Consider the following 14,039-nt stretch of genomic DNA (forward strand, 5'->3'; position numbering starts at 1 on the left):
CAGGATAAGCGCAGCTTCAAAACCCGTGGCCTTTAGCCATGGGTTTTGGAGTGGTTTCGCTGTCGATATTCCGCTGCGGCTTTCTCTCTCCATAGAGAGGAGAGAGGCCACTGCAGAAACGAGAAAGGAATTGACATGCTGCAGAATTGAATTCTGAGCCGCATGTGAGTTTTCATGCGGCTTGACCGCAATGGATTGGCCGCAGCATGTGGATGAGATTTTTGCAAAATCTCGTCCACTTTGCTGGCTAATCCTGGGATTAGAAGCCGCAGGCGGAATAGTTGTGTGAACCCAACCTTATTGAATCGTTTTTGGTTTTTTTTTGCAGGGACTTAGCAAGGTCTGTCTGTTTGCTGATGACATAAAAGTGTTGAAAATCCTGGTGGTGTCTTGAACATGGAGAAATATTTAGCCTTACTGGATAAAAGGTCAAAACAATGGAATTGCAGTTTAATGTTTCCAAATGTAAAACAGCACACTTAGGGCGAGCACCCACTGACGTTTTTTTACCTGCGTTTTGCGTTTTTCCTGCACAGGCATAGAGATAACATGTGTTCCTGTCCACTGGCGTTTTTTTTGCGTTGCGTTTGCGTTTTTAACATAGGAACTGTCAGTTGCATATGTGTCCCTATTTTTCTCCTAATGCACCCATGAATGTCAATGGAAATTAACGGAAAATGCCGCGAAAACGCCGCGAAAAACGCGCGGAAAAAACGCGAGAAACGCGGCGACAACGCTGCGTTTTTTTCCCGCGGAGAACGCAAACGCCAGTGGGTGCTCGCCCTAAGGCCTCCTTCCCACGAGCGTGACGGGCTCCGCCGCGTAATATTACGCAGTGAAGCCCGTCACAGCGCCCCCCAGAGCCCCTATACTTACCTGCGGGAGATAGCGTGAAAACGCTTCCCCGCCCACCGCCGTCGCGTCGTGTGACACGCCCACCGCGTCACGTGACGCGGCCGGCAGTGTCACGCGACGCGCCGTCCGTGTCAAATGACGCGCCGGCCGAGTCAAATGACGCTGCGGCGGTAGGTGGGGAAGCTTTTTTTCACGCTATCTCCCGCTGGTTACAGCGGGAGATAGCGTGAACGGACGGCTTCCATTGACTGCAATGGAAGCCGTCAGCGCGTACAGCCCGTCCTCACCCGCAGCAAATAGAGCATGCTGCGGGTGAGGACGGGAGAAATCGCGGTGCGTAATTCCGCGGTGGAATTACGCATCGTGAGCATTGTGCTATTAGGTTCAATAGAACCTAATAGCAGGGGGCCACGCAGCGGATTTTTGCCGCGAATTTACGCGGCGTAAATCCGTTCGTGGGAAGGAGGCCTAAGGGAGAAGAAATCCTTGGACCGAGTATCAAATTAGCTGTTCTGCGTTATCCAGGACTTCCGAAGCGGATTTAGGAGCTCTGCTTTCTGCCAGCCTCAACATGAGTCCACAGTATGGAGCAAGCAGTGAAGAAAGCAAGTAAGATACTCAGCTGCATAGCTAGAGATACAACCAGCAGAAAGAAAGAGATTGTGATCCCACTGTTTAGAGCTCTGGTGAGATCACATTTGGCATACTGTGTTCAATTCTGGTGACCTCACTTAGACATTGATAATATAGAATGAGTACAAAGATGGACTACAAAAATGGTGTAAGGTCTAAAGAACAAAACATGTCAGGAAAGACTTAAAGAACTTCATTTGTATAGCCTGAAGGAAAGAAGGGAGAGCAAAGACTTGATCAAAACATTTAAAAATGTTAAAGGTATAAATAAAGTTATGGGGGGGGGGGCAGTGATTTTACTAAGCAGCTAAATACAAGAACAAGGCGGTACAATCTGAGATTAGTTGGGGAAAAATCAGAAGCAACGTCAGGAAATATTTGTTTGCTGAAAGAGTAGTAGGTGCTTGGAACAAACTTCCAGCAGATGCGTGTCACGTCACTGCCAGCACTCTGTCATTTCTCTGCCAGCACACATTTGCTTCTGCAGGTTCCATCCTGTCTACCTAGGGTTAATGTCTTTGGTCCTGTCTAGTTAGGTTAACTACCTGATGGCTGAGGTAGTGGCTGGTGATTGACAGCTCTGTCAGCCAATCAGTTTCTCCCCACTCCTTATATAACCCAGCTCTTCCTGGTTGGGAGTTGCTGGTTATATTTCAGATCAAGTAAGCTTGCTCAGTTCTCCTGTCTGTTGTCTAGATCCTGTGTTCTGTTTTGTTCTTTGCGTTTCTGTTTGTCTTGCATTCTGTGTTGTTGTCTTTTATTTATTGTCAGTTTCTATTTGTCACTGGTTTACTGTACTCTTGTTCCTCTCTGACCTTGGATCTGCCCTTGGGGAAGTAGTGGGGTGGTCCGTTTCGGGATGAGTGTGCCTCTGCGAGCTGGGTTCTGACGGAGGGGTTCAGAGTGCCCACCCCACTCTTATCGCTACCTATTGTCTGTCTGCTCCTGCATCAAGGCACCTGTGTAGCAAGCAAACACGTCAGTCTGACTGCTCCGGTACCAAGTCACCTCAGGGTTTTGTTAGCAGTCCAGGACAAATGTAATGTGGTTGGAAAATCAACAATAATTGAGTGTAGGCCTGGGATAAGTATAGATCTATCCTAAGAGAGAAATAAAAGGGAAATAATATAATGGCAGAGTGGATGGATCATGTGGGCTTTTTCTGACATCAATTTTCTATGTTTCTATATGTGTGTATTGATTTTTCATGCACAAAGGTTTCCATAGCCTTTTTTTAACTGCTTCGCAGCCACTATGTACTTTCTGGTTGTTGCTGACCAGGACATGTGACTGCTGCAGCCAATTGGTAGCCACAGCAGTGACCTTCTATGGCTGGTGATTGGCTACAGCAGTCACATGTCCTGGTCAGCAGCAACCAGGAAGGACAGAGTGGTTGTGAGTCGTGGAAAAACGCCTTTAATTCAGATATAACCAAATGAATAGTATAAGGTATCTGCACTCTCCTAGATATGCAAACTGTATATAAACATAGATAGTTACAGTAAATGCTTGCGAGAAATTGAGATAAAGGACAAGCTCATATATAGTATGATAGACTCTCATTGCTACCACACAGACGGCTGTCCTTGGTAGAGCATAGGAAGGAGAATGTTTTCCCCTAAACGTATTATAGATGTTTTGGTCCGTTCTGCTGTCCAACCCTACAGTGACTCGGAAATGCAAAATGTGATAAAAATGTTCTTCTCTTCTTAGGACATGCAGCTGGAATCCTGCTCCCAACGCTTGTCCCCAGCTAATACTGAGGAAGAGACTTACTAGCCTCGAAACGTGTATATATGCTGGTTGTGATAAACAAAGAAATTGGGCGAAATTTCCCTTGAGTAATTTTATCATTATCTCAGGTCCCGCCTGTTTTTCCCCCCAATTTTTTATCACTTGTTGGACTTCCGGCTCACACGTCAACCTTGAAGGTAATACAAATAAGGAAGATGGAACAATACCTTTGCAGCACCACCTATTGGTACTGCAGAGGTACTGTTCCATCTTCCTTTTTGGCATAAATTTCCCAGAGGAGCATGAATGGACTTATAAGTCTCCTCACTCCTTAAAGGGGGGGTTGTCCCGCGCCGAAACGGTTTTTTTTTTTTTTTTTCAACCCCCCCCCCCCCCCCCCCCCGTTCGGCGCGAGACAACCCCGATGCAGGGGTTAAAAAAGAACACCGGAGAGTGCTTACCTGAATCCCTGCGCTCCGGTGACTTCTTACTTACCTGATGAAGATGGCCACGGGGATCTTCTCATTTGGTGGACCGCAGGGCTTCTGTGCGGTCCATTGCCGATTCCAGCCTCCTGATTGGCTGGAATCGGCACGTGACGGGGCGGAGCTACACGGAGCTACACGGAGCCCCATTCAGAAAAGAAGAAGACCCGGACTGCGCAAGCGCGGCTAATTTGGCCATTAGACGGCGAAAATTAGTCGGCTCCATGGAAACGAGGACGCTAGCAATGGAGCTGTCAGAACCGGCAACTCTCGGGGCCGCCGTGCCCGCACCACCGGTCCGGCCACCCGGGGTACAGGAGCACGGCGCAGAGGTACCCCGGTTCTTGTGATCTCCCCGGGCCGCTGTAAGACTGGTCGCCGCCGGGTTGCTAGGGAGGCAGCTGGTGCTTCTAGTCGCTTGACTACCAGGCTGGCTTCCCTGGTAACTGTCTGTGCAGTGAGACTGGGGGCGTGCCCCCAGCACCGCCCTGATTAGCCCTGCTGCTGTCAGGCTCCCCGCCCCAATCAGCTTCTGGGGCGGGAGCGCTGACAGCATTTAAATAGGTGTGTTTTCCTCTCAGGCCTTGCCAGTGTTAGTTTGGTCTTCCAGCTGCACCCGCGTATTCTTTTGACTCCTGTTTGTGACCCCGGCTTTCTTGACCTCTGCTTTTGGACCTTGACTACGTTTTTGCCTGACCCCCCTGTACTGCGTACCCTCCTGTTGCCGACCCGGATTGTCTGACCGTTCTACCGTTGTTTGTCTTCAGTGTCTGTTTGTCTTCCCGTGTCCCGCTTCCCTAGTGAGGGTAGGGACCGCCGCCCAGTTGTCGCCCTGGGGGTTAGCCCAGGGGGGCAAGTAGGCAGGGACAGGGGTTGCGGGATATATCAGGGACCCCCATATCCCGGACACTGTCCTGACAGTAACACTGGCCGAAGGTAGGTCAGACTCGTGCATCCGCCCGGCTACTTTGAATCCCTCGATGGAGGCCGTGGCTGCGTTAGCGAACCAGGTCCAGGTCCTTACTAACCTGGTCCAGGACCTAACCGCCCGCATGCAGCTACAGGAACAAGTGGCGGCTGCAGGTCCCATGCAGCCCCCTTCCGCTCCCGGGACTATGTCAGAACCCCGAGCCACGCTGCCGGACTGCTTCTCTGGAGAGAGAGGTCAGTTCTTTGCATTTAGAGAGAGCTGCAAGCTCTACTTTGATCTCCGACCCCACTCCTCTGGTACTGAATATCAGAAAGTGGGAATTGTAATTACCCGCCTGAGGGGGGACCCCCAAAATTGGGCTTTCTCGCTACCAGCAGGCTCTCCAGCCCGACTATCCCTTGACGCTTTTTTTTCCGCCCTGGGTCAAATTTATGACGAACCCGACCGGGCGGGCTACGCAGTCTCCAAACTTCTGGCCCTGCGCCAGGGTTGTAAAATGGCGGAGGACTACTGTTCCCAATTCCGTCAACATTGTACGGAATCCGGGTGGAACGATGCCGCCCTAAAAGACTTATTTTTGACCGGTCTGTCTGAGGGTCTCAAGGACCTACTTGTGGCCCACCCAGAGCCTAGAACCCTGGAGCAAGCCATGACGCTTGCTATTCGGGCCGACCGACGTTTGAGGGGCCGACACGCCGCTCGGGCCACTCCACTCCCCACGCCCACTTCTTCTACTGACCTGACTCTCTCACTTCCCACCACCGAGCCCATGGAACTGGGAGCCATGAACCCCAAGCAGCGACGGGAATATCGCCTGAAGAAGAATCTTTGCTTCTACTGTGGGGAGCCGGGTCACCGCATTGCCACCTGCACTAAGAAGCCACGGCAGGAAAACTCCCGCTCCTAGGCAGTTGTCGGGAGGACTGTCTAGGAGCTAAGGTACTCCCTGTGTTATCCAAAATGTTATTGCCTTGCACCCTAGAATTTCATGCTTTCCACCGTACTGGGCAAGCCTTTGTTGATTCTGGGGCTGCGGCGAATTTCGTTAACTTTAATTTCGTTGCTCAACTGTCCGGGGTTTTTTTACGTTTAGAGACCCCGATTCTGGTTTCAGGAGTGGACTCCACCCCATTGCAAGCAGGGGTGGTTCATCTGGTTACCCCTGAAGTAAGGTTTACGATAGGAGCCTTACACGTGGAAACCTGCACCTTTCTAGTGATGAGAGATTTGTCTGTGGACGTCGTCCTAGGCCTCCCCTGGCTCCGGGAGCACAACCCGGTAGTAAATTGGGACACGTTGGAACTGGTAAAGTGGGGTCCCCGCTGTGCCAACCACCTTTGTGCGGTGAAGGTGGGAATCTCCACCTGCGAGGGGACCCCCCTACCAGATTACCTCTCCGAGTTTTCTGACGTGTTCTCCAAACAATTATCTGAAGCTCTGCCCCCTCATAGGGAATGGGACTGTAAAATAGACTTGATTCCTGGGGCCAAACTTCCTAAGGGCCGCATTTATAACGTTACGGTTCCTGAGAGAGAATCCATGAGGGACTATATCCAGGACAGCCTGGCCAAGGGGCACATCCGGCCCTCAGAATCCCCGGTGGGTGCCGGGTTTTTCTTCGTTGAGAAGAAGGATGGGGGCCTCCGGCCCTGTATTGACTATAGAGAGCTAAACAAAATCACAGTACGAAACCAGTATGCCCTTCCACTCATTCCTGACCTCCTCAACCAGGTCGCTGGTGCCCGATGGTTTTCTAAACTTGATCTCAGGGGAGCATACAACCTCATCCGCATTCGGGAGGGGGATGAGTGGAAAACCGCCTTCAATACGCCCCTCGGGCATTTTGAATACCTAGTTATGCCTTTTGGATTGTGTAACGCCCCCGCCATTTTTCAGGGGTACATGAACTCAGTGTTTCAGGATATCATGGGGGTGTTCGTGGTTGTATATCTAGACGACATTTTGATTTTTTCCTCCGACTTGCCAAGTCACCATACTCACGTTCAGACTGTACTAGCTCGACTCAGACATAACAAGCTGTTTGCTAAACTCGAGAAATGTGTGTTCGGGGTACAAAAGATATCATTTTTGGGGTATATCATCACGCCATGCGACTTCCAGATGGATCCTGAAAAGGTGAAAGCCATCACGGAGTGGGCCCAGCCAGGGTCGTTGAAAGCCCTTCAACGCTTCCTCGGCTTCGCCAACTACTATCGCAAATTCATCAAAGACTTCTCCGTGGTGGCTAAACCTCTAACGGACCTCACCAGAAAGGGGGCAGATGTGAGGACCTGGTCTTCTGAGGCTCTGAGGGCCTTCGATACCCTAAAGGCGGCGTTCTCTTCTGCACCTGTCCTAGTACAACCAGATCTGTCCAGCCCTTTTTTGGTGGAAGTAGATGCCTCTGAGTTTGGTGTGGGAGCGGTACTGTCCCAAGGTCCCTCCACTCTCACCAACCTTAGACCGTGTGCCTATTTTTCTAGGAAGTTTTCTTCCACCGAACGGAACTATGATATAGGCAACCGGGAATTGCTGGCGATTAAGTGGGCTTTCGAAGAGTGGAGGCATTTTTTGGAAGGAGCCCATCACCAGATCACGGTACTCACAGACCATAAAAACCTCACCTATCTAGATTCCGCTAAGAGGTTAAATGCTCGGCAAGCCCGCTGGGCCTTGTTCTTCTCTCGGTTCAATTTTGTGGTTACCTATAGACCCGGTTCTAAGAATGTCAAGGCTGATGCCCTGTCTAGGAGCTTTGGTTCTCCGGAACCTGCCGAGCCGGAGCCTGAGAGCATTCTCTCCCCTGGGGTGGTCCTCGCTGCTGTCTCCTCCGACCTTTCACCTCTCATTCACGCCGCTCAACAATCTGCTCCTGAAGCCCTTCCGGAAGGCAAATTATTTGTCCCATCGTCACTGAGATTGAAAGTGTTAGAGGAGACACACGCTTCTGTCCTAGCTGGACACCCCGGCATCAGGGGTACGCTGGAGTTAGTATCCAGACTCTATTGGTGGCCGCACATGGCCAAGGAGGTACGGGTATTTGTGTCCGCGTGCCCGGTTTGCGCAAGGGGGAAGAATCTCAGGAGACGTCCTGAGGGTCCTCTTCTTCCCTTGCCCATTCCGTCCAGGCCATGGTCCCATTTGTCCATGGATTTTATTACTGATCTGCCATCCTCGCTGGGGAATACGGTCATCTGGGTAATAGTAGACCGTTTCTCTAAAATGTCACATTTTGTTCCGCTTTGCAAGTTGCCTAACGCCAAACTTCTGTCTGAAATGTTCATCAAGGAGATTGTTCGGTTACATGGGATCCCCGAGGACATTGTGTCAGATAGAGGGGTTCAGTTCGTCGCTCGCTTCTGGCGAGCCTTCTGTAAAAATCTAAACGTAAATTTGTCCTTCTCCTCCGCTTTCCATCCCGAGAGTAACGGACAAACGGAACGAATGAACCAAGAACTTATCCAGTATCTGCGACTGTTTGTCTCTGATAACCAGTATCAGTGGGCCAACTACTTACCTCTCGCCGAATTTGCTATCAACAACCATGTTAACTCGTCGACCCAATTGTCACCTTTTTTTTGTAACTATGGGTTTCATCCCCGGTTCTCGCTTTCCACTCCTGTGGTCTCGAACAATCCGGCCGCCGACATATCCTCTGAGGAACTGTGCACAGTTTGGGCCCAGGTTCGTAAGAACCTTCAGGGTTCCCAAGAGAAACTGCGTAAATACGCAAATAAAAGATGTACCATCTCTGCACCTTTTGTAGTCGGGGAGCAAGTTTTGTTGTCCTCCAAGAATCTGAGACTCAAGGTTCCCTCCCTGAAACTTGCTCCTCGGTTCATTGGCCCATTTACTGTTTCTCAGGTCATCAACCCGGTGTCATATAAGTTGGCACTTCCTGACCCCTGGAAGGTCCACAAGGTGTTTCACAAAAGCTTACTTAAGAAGTATGTGACTCCAGTTCTACCCACCCAGAACCCGCCTCCTCCTTCTCTGGTACAGGGGGAACTGGAGTATGAAGTAGAAAGGCTGGTGGATGCCCGACGGGTTAGAGGTGTGCTGCAGTACCTGGTCCACTGGAGAGGATTTGGCCCTGAGGATAGGACGTGGGTCCCTGCCAGGGACGTTCATGCGCCACGCCTAGTCCAGGCATTCCACAGGGCTTTCCCGCTTAAGCCCGCACCTGGCCATGGGGGTCCGGTGTCCCCCCGTAGAAGGGGGGGTACTGTCAGAACCGGCAACTCTCGGGGCCGCCGTGCCCGCACCACCGGTCCGGCCACCCGGGGTACAGGAGCACGGCGCAGAGGTACCCCGGTTCTTGTGATCTCCCCGGGCCGCTGTAAGACTGGTCGCCGCCGGGTTGCTAGGGAGGCAGCTGGTGCTTCTAGTCGCTTGACTACCAGGCTGGCTTCCCTGGTAACTGTCTGTGCAGTGAGACTGGGGGCGTGCCCCCAGCACCGCCCTGATTAGCCCTGCTGCTGTCAGGCTCCCCGCCCCAATCAGCTTCTGGGGCGGGAGCGCTGACAGCATTTAAATAGGTGTGTTTTCCTCTCAGGCCTTGCCAGTGTTAGTTTGGTCTTCCAGCTGCACCCGCGTATTCTTTTGACTCCTGTTTGTGACCCCGGCTTTCTTGACCTCTGCTTTTGGACCTTGACTACGTTTTTGCCTGACCCCCCTGTACTGCGTACCCTCCTGTTGCCGACCCGGATTGTCTGACCGTTCTACCGTTGTTTGTCTTCAGTGTCTGTTTGTCTTCCCGTGTCCCGCTTCCCTAGTGAGGGTAGGGACCGCCGCCCAGTTGTCGCCCTGGGGGTTAGCCCAGGGGGGCAAGTAGGCAGGGACAGGGGTTGCGGGATATATCAGGGACCCCCATATCCCGGACACTGTCCTGACAGGAGCAGGTAAGTAAAAAACTTCTTATAACTTCTGTATGGCTCATAATTAATGCACAATGTACATTACAAAGTGCATTAATATGGCCATACAGAAGTGTATAGACCCACTTGCTGCCGCGGGACAACCCCTTTAAGGAGTAATGATATCCCTCCTGACTCACCTTGAAGGTTGTGATGGTTTGTTTGGGGATTGGCTTTACCAGTAGTATAGAGAACTTCCTTGAAATATAGACCCAAGTTACACATGGCCTCTGAAGATATAATCCACAGGTGCATTTTTCTACAGCGGCCCCACCACTTTTTTTAAAAAGTGGGTGAAACTTGTCGTAGGGGTGCGTGGCCACCCTAGACCAACAGATTTATGTATAATTTACGCCAGAAACTAGTGTAAATAATGCCATCCACATTTCTGTGGATGTGCACACGTGCCTCTTCAAGTATTCAGCCCACCATGTATTGGGGTAAATCATACGAAGTCCGGTGTCGGAAAGGCTGGGCTTAGTAAATTTCCCCAAAGTGCCTAATGTAAGAAGATGTGCATGCATTTACAGTATTCACAACTGTGTTACTTGTCGCTCTATCTTGCCTCTAGCCTTCTGCAGGAGATACTTATATATAAACATGTGAATCTGATTGCTGGGATCATGGCTAGACTTAAAGGGGTATCCCGGTACACAGAGTGGATCCCTAAGGAATGCTTATGATATATTTTAACATTTGCAATATGGTTATGCATCGCTCCCATTAATTTAAATGGAAGTGAAGTCCGTCGTTACACTTCCGATGACGATGTCCAGCCTGCTGCACTGACAGCGGGACAGACAGTTAGCTGATTAGTGGGGATCCCTGAAGATAGGTCATTAGTAGTCAAAGTCCCAGGTGCTCCTTTAGAGGAATTCTCCTCTAATAAGGCTAATTTCACATATAGTGGAAAATATCTGCTGTATTTCCAAACTCTGTAAAGCAATTCACACAAGATTTTGTTGCGGATTTGGTACAGATTTAGGCCTCATTCACAAGGGCGTTTTTACGCAGCTATTTCGCCACAGTGAAACGTCGACTGAAAATCATGACCATGTGAAGCATTGGATTTTAATACATGCATTCATATTGGTGACTTTTTTTCGGGCGCATGGAAAAAATCACACCATTAAATTGTCAAATCGCCGTCCTTTTTCAGTTGCCGATTTCTCATACAGTCTCAAAAGAGCTAGAGGCTCCCATAGACTCCTATGGGAGCTGAAAATAAAAGGGGGAGAAGGGAGTTTACCTGCGTCCGACGCTCGGAAAAGAAGACAGTTGGCTCTATTTAAGCATTAGAAGTCATTAGGAGGATTTCTGCTGACGAGAAAGTGCTAAATGTTCGCAGAACTCCATCGTGGCTACTCTTCCATGATACGATTAATGGTGGCGATTTGGCCGTCGAAAATCACAACGCTCGTGTGAATGAGGCCTTAGTTGCAGGATTTCACAAATTAGATTACATGTTATAGCCACTAATTATTTAAGAGGGGTCGGTGCTTCGGGGATTATTCCAATTGCCAGGTTGGAGTTGGGAAGGATTTTTTTCCCCTTTAAATGAGGAAAATTGGCTTCTACCTCAGTGGGGTTTCTTGCCTTCGGGTGCGGGCAGACGAGCGCATAAACGGCGCGTTTTTGCGACCAAACGTATATACGTGACCATCTGAGGCAATGGTTTCGAATGTATTCGTTCACATGGGCGATTTTACGGCGCGTAAAAACGGCAATTCGAAAAAAACCGGAACATATGTGACCGAAATACGCGCCAACGCATATTCGATCGCCGAAAAGACCGTTTGCAAAGTAGGAACAAACGAAAATACGCTTTCTAGCTCTGGTCGTGATCGGTGAAAAACGATCGCTCGGGCGATTATACGTTGTGCTCGTGCGAACGTAAATACGCCTACGCTCGTCTGCCCGCGCCCTTCCTCTGGATCAACGTTGGAGGGTAATAGGCTGATCTGGATGGACATATGTCTTTTTTTCGGTCTTACATACTATGTTAGGATGGATTCACACAAACGTATTTATGGAGGTATATCCGCACGTGAAAATCTCGCCCATAAAACGCGACAAGGCGAAGCCTTCGATTTTAGTAGATTCGTTCAGACAAACTTGTTTTTTCAGCGCAAAGTCGTTGACTGCGAAAAGCTAGGTCCTGTTCTATCTCTGTCCAGGTTATGCAGAAACTTCTATGGCAGCTCAAAAAAAGGGAGGGGGGGGAGTTACTCTGTGAACAACGCAGGGAAGGGAAGACAGATGGCCCTAATTAGGCATTTAATTGCTATTCTATTCCTTGGAAAGGGTTTAACTGGCATTTTGATCACAAAAAATTCAATTTCGATCTGCTAGCACGGACGTATCAACCTGCTTCTTGCCATCATCTTGAGCCCCGTGTGGTGTAGAGTGCTCAGGCACCAGAAATGCAAGTTCAAATCCCTATGCAAGTTCAAGTCCCCACATGGTTCAAGTAGCCGGCACATGGTTGACTCAGCCTTCCATGGTTGGTAAAATGAGTTTCCAGCTTGGTGGGGTAATAAATAAGTTACCTGAAAGCACTGCAGAATAAGGTGGCGCTATACAAATAATTATATATATGTTTGCGCTGTAGGAAGCAGCAGGAGTGGGTTTTTCCCTCATTGCTCGGCGCATGCGCATTGAGAAGCAATGTACCGTTTCCTGAGTTGCTCTTTGACAGAGGATGACCCGTAAGACTTGACCAAAGCGGAAGAACAGCGCTTCAATTTAACAAGTGATGTAGAGCAGGAAATTCCAGTTCCTCACCTACTAGTGGGACATTAAAGTAAGATGTTGAGAAGCTGATTGGGTTACCATCCCAGCGCAGTGGGGGGACACAGAAGAAGTGAGGTACAGTGGGGGGAGTTGCGCGAACTGTAGTTTCAAGATGAATAGCGGCAGGGAAGCAGCAGCCATCTGGAAAACTGTCAATGCAGGAAAACATCAAAAATGGGGAACTGAATATGGAGGTAGGGTAATATCCACACTATTAATATCCATATAACCTGATGTGCAAAAACATGGTGCTTACACTTTGGATTTTTCAAAAATTCGCTTCACAACGGGAATACCCCCTTAAAAATAGCGCAAAAACTAAACATTTATTAGATCATACCATTTGTGAGTATTCCTATCTGATAATACAATATAACTCTCCATGGAGAGTACTGCTGCACGAAAAGCACCGAAGAACATGAAAAAGGAAATTAGGCTCCCATAGAAAATTGTTTGCAAGTAACGGCCTTGGCCCCAGTAACCCGAATATCAGACATTTACCCGCAATGAAGCTGGTTGGCAGACAAGCATGTTTAAATTGAATTTGTATATGAAAATGTGCCTTGAATGGAGAGAGGATTTAAAGGTGCATTCGATTGCAATGCAAATTCGCTAAGTAAATTTCCAAGACTTTGATGAAGAAGAGAGACGGCAACAAAAATCCATGAAATTGAAATGGAATATATGATGCGAATGTTCTCTGGTGCTTTCATGACTAGACCTCTATTACTCCTAGCAGCGTGATTACCCTGAGGTATAACATGTCTCAAGTTCTCTCTCAAACCTCATCTCGTGAGTATGATCTCTTAGTGTTTGATTCGCCCACGTGTGCCCCCCTCAGGCTTTCGTCTCTGTTTTCTCTCCCTTAAGGCTTTGACTCTTCCCTCGTGAGGACCCTCAGACACCATGCCCCCCCTTACGCTCTTTCCTTCAGGCACTGCTTTGCGAGTTAACCCCTCATAAGCAGCCCCCACCCCATGTAACTCATTTACATCTCAAGAGCTGTCTTCTTCGCCGCTCATCTCCTTACCTTCCCCACGTAAAGTGGCTCCGTTCCCGTATATTCTTCCACCACAAAGAACTGATTCCACACCCAACCACGCTTCACCCGTCCAGACACCTCTAACGACAATCCTGTCTCCATGGTAACCATTCCCAAGAGCTTCGGGCTGCAGAAAATCAGCACCACAGTCCAGGCAAAGCCTTGTGCAGCCATCCCAAGTCCACAAGATCCTTGGGGCCTCACATCACGCAGGGAGGATAGGTACACCAAGTGCGATAGTGGCACATGAGGGCATTCTTCTTCTTTTACGAGTTTGTAGAAATTCTCTCAAGACATCATCCAAGTTCATGAAACCTCCGACCGGTTGGATTAGAAAGGACGCACTACATGGAATGCAAAGGACTCGGTTGGGTCGAGTTGGGTCAACGTAGCCTTCTGTTAGTATGCAGTGCGTTATACTATAGAAAGAATGTATTAGGGTTCCGCATGGAATGAATAGGGTTTATATGAAGGTACAAACACACTGTATTCTCGGCAGAAAATACCATGCTGTCTCAGGCTACTTTGATTTTCTGCAACGCAGCAGGGACATCCATTGTGCACTTGCACACAGTAGGCATGTATGATCCTTGCTACAATGCACCGATGATAATGAACTTATGCAGGTCCTGTAATGAACTTGCACGCCA

The 14,039-nt window shown here is 49.3% G+C and overlaps 1 protein-coding gene across 1 annotated transcript in view; it reads right to left on the bottom strand.

Moving 5' to 3' along the window:
* Nucleotides 1-13,493, bottom strand: part of CDH22 (cadherin 22) — a 156,254-nt gene extending 142,761 nt beyond the window's left edge. Inside the window, exon 1 of the mRNA XM_066587905.1 lies at nt 13,378-13,493. Within this exon, the coding sequence (XP_066444002.1) occupies nt 13,378-13,491 (114 nt within the window). The 5' untranslated portion in view covers nt 13,492-13,493. The remainder of the gene's footprint in view (nt 1-13,377) is intronic.
* Between the last annotated feature and the right edge of the window lie 546 nt (nt 13,494-14,039).

This window comes from Eleutherodactylus coqui, chromosome 13 (genome assembly GCF_035609145.1).
Source record: "Eleutherodactylus coqui strain aEleCoq1 chromosome 13, aEleCoq1.hap1, whole genome shotgun sequence".
Classification (NCBI taxonomy): Eukaryota; Metazoa; Chordata; class Amphibia; order Anura; family Eleutherodactylidae; genus Eleutherodactylus; species Eleutherodactylus coqui.